This window comes from Cryptomeria japonica, chromosome 5 (genome assembly GCF_030272615.1).
Source record: "Cryptomeria japonica chromosome 5, Sugi_1.0, whole genome shotgun sequence".
NCBI classification, from domain to species: Eukaryota; Viridiplantae; Streptophyta; class Pinopsida; order Cupressales; family Cupressaceae; genus Cryptomeria; species Cryptomeria japonica.
Genome location: NC_081409.1, coordinates 151169329 through 151177022, shown reverse-complemented (window position 1 = coordinate 151177022; position 7694 = coordinate 151169329). Strand labels below are relative to the sequence as shown.

The window sequence follows — 7694 nt, the reverse complement described above, 5'->3', positions numbered from 1 at the left end:
TGAGCATGGTTATGGGACCACAAGTCAAATTAACACAAATTCACCAATAGAGTACTTTATAAAAGTTAATGTATCTAACAACCTTTACATGGTACACCATTAGGTTAAGGGAATGTTGAGTTGAAGAGTATGCACAATGACACATCATCATTGTCAATTCATGGTCTACAACAACTAAGAAAAATGTACCTTACTTTGAATGAGTTAACAATTTGGATAGTAGTTGCCATTAGATAATTTTTCTAGATGATTGATCTCTCACACAATATCCTTATCAAAAATATCTCTATACAATTCTCAACCTTCTATTCATTGGCTTTCTAACTTAATTTATAACACGAGTCATTAACAAGAATATTGCCTTTGCTAGGAGTAATACAACATGTTTAAGCAATAGATATCTCTACCAATGAACTCTCAGAATCCATCCTTGGTGATATTGAAAGTTTTATGGGACTACAATACTTGAACCTAAGAAAAAATATATTGAATAGAATAGCTTCCTAATCAATTCTTTGTTTGAGCATACAATACTCATATTAAATACATTAAATCTTACTTCAAGAGTCAACAATATTAGATTAATTATTTTTGGAAATATTATATGGTTAATTAAAATAATATGAATAGCTCATTTTCCCGCCTATAGAATCCTATAATATGCACAAGGTTTTGATGTTAAAGGTGACCGAGAATAGATATATTGGCTATAAGTTACTTCACCCCATCATTTGTTTCTCTAAAATATATTTCATCACTACTTAAAGGCTCCTTCTAGGAAGGTATCCTCCACAAATCTGACCAAAGCCTTTATATCCCAAAAGTTCCTTATTTGGAAATCCCTTATCTATGCTAATGATGGATATCAATCTATAATTTGAGCTCTTGTATTTTCTAAATCAGCGTTATTAGAAATAATCTTAGATAAATAAAACTTTCAGATATATAATCGGTTTTATTATTTCATTTGTACACAAAATATTTCAAATTTTAATATTTTATTATTTTAAAAGTACTAATTTATTTGGGACCATGTGAAGGCTGAGTGAAACTTATGAGTCAATTAAATTTACAAAAAATCATTGTTAAAACATTTTTTTGTTAATTAATTTACATGTCAACTTTTTTTAAATATTTACCTTACCCAAACAAAAAAAAACTTTTTAATTGTTGGTAGATACAATTATTAACCTAATTATTTTTTTATTTGTTGATAGGTATAATCATTAACCTATTTAACTTTTTATTTATTGATAGGTACACAATCATTAACGTATTTATTAAAAAGAAACTTTTAATTTAAATTTGATACATAAATAACTCCAAACTGATATCTATGACCTATGTCAGATATCTATACGAATTAAATAACATATAAACTTAAAAAATGTAATGAGTTACCTAAGATATCTATAATAATTAACATAGAACCTAATAATTATGATGACACATGTAGAGTCTTTGAATGGAGGGCTATTTCCATTCCTTTTTTAAGCATCGCTTTACTTTTTCACATATTAGGTCTGGTTCCCGAAGATGGAAAGTTGTCCTTGCTGCGAAAGGGCATGGACTAAACAAGAAGATGATCGCCTCTTTAACCACATTCAAGCCCACGGTGAAGCTCACTGGAAATCTGTCCCCAAGACCACAGGTCTCTAATTTCTTCTATTCATCTCACCTGTGAATCACTCTTTCTTTTTCATGTTAATGCTTCTGATTTTACAGGTCTGCTGAGATGTGGGAAGAACTGCAAGCTAAGGTGGATGAACTATTTGCTTCCAGATCTCAAGCCGTGGAATATCTCTGAAGATGAGGAACAACTCATCATTAAGCTTCACGCCCTCCTGGGAAACAGGTAAGGCAATCTTTTAAATCCTCTTACGTTGCCAACTTAACTAAGATCACAATACATGGATATTCTAGGTGTTTTAAGCGTTGAAATGAATTATTTGTTGCAGTTTTTGAATTCGATTGTATGTAAACTAATAGACTTGTCTATCGATATCTTTTCTAAGAGAGAATTATAAAAAAAACTGATAGACTTATTCTAAAGCTTTTCTGATTTTCCTATCTTTATAATATTTTGGGTACGTGGGAATGGCGGCGCAGATGGTCTCTAATAGCAGGGAGATTGCCGGGTCGAACAGGAAACGAAATAAGGAATTTCTGGAACACCCACATCAGCAGAAAATTGGTGAGCCAGGGAATCGATCCCATATCTCATCGCCCCATTCATTGTGTTGATAACGAGAGCAGCAGCAGCAGTAACAGTGAGCCCCTCAACCATGAAATTCAGACGGTAGATTTCTTCAAACATGGCGGCGTACGGATGAGTGGAGATTTTGAGGGTGGGGCTTCAAACGCTGACAGCAAAAATGAAGAGCCACCGGATGTAAATCTTGATTTGTCAATGAGCTTGCCTTGTTACAGCAGAGAAACAGTTGATTTGGAGGACTTGTCTAAATGAAGCAGGGTGTTGATAATATCGTTTTGATGATGGATTAGAGAGTGTGATCTAAAATATTAATGCTATTCGAAAACATAATCATATTGAGAAAATATTCTTTAAGTATATTTATATGTTGTAATGTGATTTGAACTTTTGGATTTAATTGGGTATGTTTTTTCTATCACGAATGAGATTTTATGTTTATCATTCTGATAGTGAGTTAGAGAAGAAAAAGTTACAAAAAAAAATAATTTTTTACTCTTTATGTCTCTACCATTTTGATGTTGTATGATCTGAAACTTTGATACAAAAAACAAACATAATCAAATCGAAAAAACAACTGAAAAAATATTATAATTGGATGACTAATCTACACACAAAATAGTACAAAATACTGTTTTATGTGTGAAAATTAGAAATAGTAAGAAATGCTGTTTTGTATGTGGAAATTAGTCAAATCAAAACCTACTCATCAATAATTTTACCATAATTTTAAAGAGATGTCTTTTCATAGAATATTAGTTAGATTTTTGAAGATAAGTCGTCCCAGCTGTAACAAGATTTTGTCGTCTTTGACTTTAATGTCATTAAAGCATCTACCTAATCTGAATCAATCTCTTGGAAAGCGTATTTCCCACGAATCCTGGCGGGCCGCTTACCAACTTAGAACCGTATCGATTTTCATGAATGAACTTATGCCCTAATTTGGTAGCTTCCATATGACCGCGCTATATTTTAATTCTATTTTTTTGTTTTAATCTGGGACTGATTGGCAAATGAATCAGTTGTGGAGTGATTTGAAGCCCACGATGATGCTCTCCTCCAAACTATATAAGCGTGTGAGCACAAATTTTCCTCTTAAATGGTATTGATGTCTGTTTTTTTTTTAATTTGGTAATGGTTATTGAGTTTTTGAGTAGATGATCATTATCTTTTTGTATATTATAATGCATGTTTGGTGCATTCTTAAAACTGAATAGACTGTTTTTTTAGTAGTTTATTATTATTATTATTATAAATAATACAAATCTAATCTAATTTTTGTTTTCTATTGTAGGTTTGTTTTTTGTTTCCTAATGTAATAATTATTTGTGTGTTTTGTTTTTTTTGTTTTTTTGGGGTTTTGTGATAGTTTGGAAAGTTATATTTGAATGGTTTTAGAAATTTTATGTTTTCAATAATATACTTATAATTCATACGTTGTATTGTACAAAATGTAAATGTTCTTGATTTTTTCAACATTATTAATGTTGTTATTATTATTTAATTACTTCTTTTAAAATGAAACTTTGGAAAGTTATGCTTTAAAGATTTTATTAAATTCATATTGTAATATATTGAAAATGAACTTTCAATAATATACTTACTACCAATGGCACTTTGGTGTGCAATGGGTACACTAAAAAGATGTGGAAGGTCAATTAGGGATTTTTTTTGTGTATTTTATATACATTTTTTGAGTGCATACGTTCAATTTGTTGGCCATTTAAAAATTGTTGTTGTTTGTGCAACCAAGATTTCAATCAAGAAGTGATAGCTTAAAATGAACTCTGCATCTAGTTATAGGGATCCAAAAATGAGTTAAAAAAGAAGGATATATATAATGATATATAGATAGAGAGGGAGAAGAAGAGATGGGAAGACTAGAGGGATCAAGAGAGAGATAAAGGAGGTAATAGTGAGAAGAAGAAAGAGGGAGGCGAGATATAGATAGAAATAGAGAGGGAGAAACAAGGAGTGTGTGTGAAACAGTGAGAGATATTGATATAGAGATGTGAATGAATAATAAGGAGTGTGTGAACAAGATTTAGAGAAATAGATAGATAGAGGACAGGGAAATAAAGAGATATAGAAAGAGGGAGTAGTATAGAAAGGTTAAAAGAGAGGGAGAGTTATAGATAGGAAGAGAGGATAGGGAAATAAAGAGATATAGAAAGAGGGAGTAGTATAGAGAGGTTAAAAGAGAGGGAGAGTTATAGATAGGAAGAGATAAGGAGAGAGAGAGAGAGAGAGAGAGAGAGAGAGAGAGAGAGAGAGAGAGAGAGAGAGAGAGAGAGAGAGAGAGAGATAAATTAAATGTATTATATAAATTAAAAGAAAAATTCAAAATATAACTGTTCTACAATAAATTAAAAATTTAATAAGATAAATAATTATAAATTAAATTAACTCTAAAATAACCTCATTATTCTTTGTAATTTCATAAAAGGATATAAATAATTAAAAATTAATTTTAAAACTTTAATCTAAAATAAAAATTGAAATAGAATAAACTAAATGCAAAGTCAAAATATGTGAAAATTCAAATATTAATGAAAATAATAATTTAAATTTTTTATAATAAACAATAAATATTTAAATTAAAAAATAATTAAATATTTTAAAAAATAAATTAATAGATCTAAAATATTAATAAAACATGTACCTAAAAAATATATAATAGATTATAAACATTGTTAACATTAGTTGAATCACAATCCAAATCCTAACCTTAAGATTTATCATATCTTAAAATATGCATAAAGTACTTAATTAGGGTACATTCTTGCATTATTATACTTAATTAGGGTACATTCTTGCATTATTTAGATCAAATCTTTAGATATTGTATTTTGTCTAATAACTTAACTATAATTAATTTGGTTATGTGCGCACCTTGGGCGAGAATTAAACCATAATTAAGTATTATAAGGGTTATGGTTAGGATCATTATAAATTTGGCATTAATGATAAATATTTTAAGTGAGTAAAATTTCATTTCTATGTGAGATTAAGTACTCTTGGATCTAAAATTATTAATCAAATCAGCACAATATTTTCTAAGCAGCTTACAATTAACTTTAAAATTATAATAAATTGTGATTTGTAAAATTCATAAACATTTATAATCTAATACAATATAATTAAATTTTTATTTAAAAATAAATCAACAATAATTAATTATAATTTTAGAATAAGTTAAGACTAAAATCTAGATTTAAAACTAACTTTCAATTCTAATTTATTCTTTTTTGCATGCAAATCATTTCATATTAGTAATGTTAAATTATCAATAAATTAATTAAAATTAAATATATCAAATACTAAATAGATATATATTAACTAAAAGACATTCTATTCTACTAAAAAAATCTTTTGTAACAAGAAAATCAATTTTAAATAAAAAAAGAATTTATGTGTCTAATTATAAAAAAAATTGTATTTTATCAAATGATATTGTTTTTAAACAAAATATTAAGATTTAATATATTGAACGAGTAAAAATAGAATTTTGTGGGATTTATGTTGCTTTTTCATCTAATGGTTGTAAACGTTTCAATCGCCTTGCAAGCCTCTTAGATGATATCAACCATGGATCATCTAATTGAGATTGTAAAGCTCACATAGGGAATGCCTTCAAAATAATTATTTGTATTTTGCATTTTGCAAAATGTAAATATTGTTGATTTTTCTAATACTAACTACAGTTTATCTTACAAAATTGGTTTCTCCAATAAATTAATTTGCGAGTGGTTCAAGGATAAAGGTTTGTTGTTTAAACCTTGCCACGATGATGCTCCTCCAAATGGCATAAGCATGGAAAGATAAATTTTCATCTGAAACAAAAAAAAAATAATGTTATTTTATTCTAGTCAAGCTTGCAAAGAAAAGATTATAAATGACAAGGAAATGAGATGAAACCATGTCATTTAGGTTTCCACTAGACTCAGGTCACTGAACTGATCTCACACTCTAAGCTTCAACATTCTAATGGACATGTGGATCTGTCTCTTAGTTTGATCTATTGAAGTCTTCATTTATTTTAATTCCATCTAGTATTTTATTTTTCATTTTTCTCCTTTAACTATTTCAAGTCAGTGTCACTTTAGTGTTTAATTTTTATTATTTAAAATATCTCTTTTTATCAATCAAGGCATCACACTCAATTGTTAATGAAATTGTGATGGTTAAGTTTGAATTTCAAATCTCAATATGTAACTCTCATCCTATTTACTGAAAGGAGCAATATGATGATATATTTCTACTATTTGATCCTTGTGCCATACAAATATCAATTTCTTTAAAACTTCCTTTGGGAGTAGAGAAGACTATAGTCATAGCCACAATAGTGGTGAGAGGAACACCTATTCCTTTATAAAGACTACTGATAATTTCTTGTGGAACTATGCATCTCAAGGAATCGGAAAACCTCCAAAATGTCTCATGAATTCCCATATGTTCTCGAAACCTTCAAAATATTTCTTCAGATTGCAAGAACATTCTTAAAGTTAAAAATATTTGAGCAAAATCATCTCTAAAGGAGAGTTGAGGACAATTTTTATGAAAATATTTAGAGTTTCAAGTGAGAAAAAAATTACAAGGGTCATGCAAAAGGAAGATTTCAATATGGAGTTAAATTATATTACAAGGAGTGTGAAAAATGCATAACAATTGCGAGCCATCATTTTAATGAAATCTATCAAAAAGAGTATACACCAATGACAAATTTTGAAGTCAATAACTAGGTGATATAAGCCTAGAAAGTTCTAGATTCACTTGTAAAAATCTTATAAGAGGTTTTGATTTTGAATTTCATTAGAATTATTTAATGCATTGTCACACCTTACCTCTAGTTAAACATTAAAAACAAGAAAAATAAAAGTTTCCTTAGTTGATGTTTGGCTTATTTAAATTCCTCAGGATTTAAAAGTCTCAATGATTGAATTTCAAGAGCACAAATATCAAATCAGGAATATGAGAACATTGAATCTAGGTAAAAGATATTAAATCTATATTTCAACAAAATAACAATTAATTTTCTTTGAAAGAAAATATGAATTTGATAGATTTTCCTTATAGGTGGGTGTTCACCATTAGAATGTTTTGGTAAAGAAGGGTTTTTTATTTGTGTCCAATGTTGTGGGAATTATTCCAAGGAAACACATTTTGAGTATCTTCCAAATCATTCAAAAATCTTACTAGTATGTTTACAAAAAACTCACAGATATCCAATTTAGATATCAATAACAAATTACAATATTTTTTAATATATTTCTATGCATATTAAAAATGGTTTTATGATATGTATCAAAAAATAAATTTAAATCACAAGCTCAAAATATTATAAAACCAATAATATTGAATTTATACTAGTACAACTAACTAATCTCAATTACAAATTCAATTTGAGAAAATTTTATGCATGTCTTCCTACAAAATTTGTTGCAACAATTGAGATTATTCAACAGGAATTGGATGAGATTCA

General features: G+C 28.3%; 1 protein-coding gene across 1 annotated transcript; it reads left to right on the top strand.

The window, feature by feature from the left end:
- Nucleotides 1-1536: 1536 nt before the first annotated feature.
- On the top strand, nt 1537-2611 carry LOC131067589 (transcription repressor MYB4). The gene is made up of 3 exons (XM_058002662.2): nt 1537-1651; nt 1726-1855; nt 2110-2611. Exons 1-3 carry the CDS (start codon nt 1537-1539, stop codon nt 2465-2467), a joined length of 603 nt encoding a protein of 200 aa, XP_057858645.2. The 3' UTR covers nt 2468-2611.
- Nucleotides 2612-7694: the final 5083 nt, after the last annotated feature.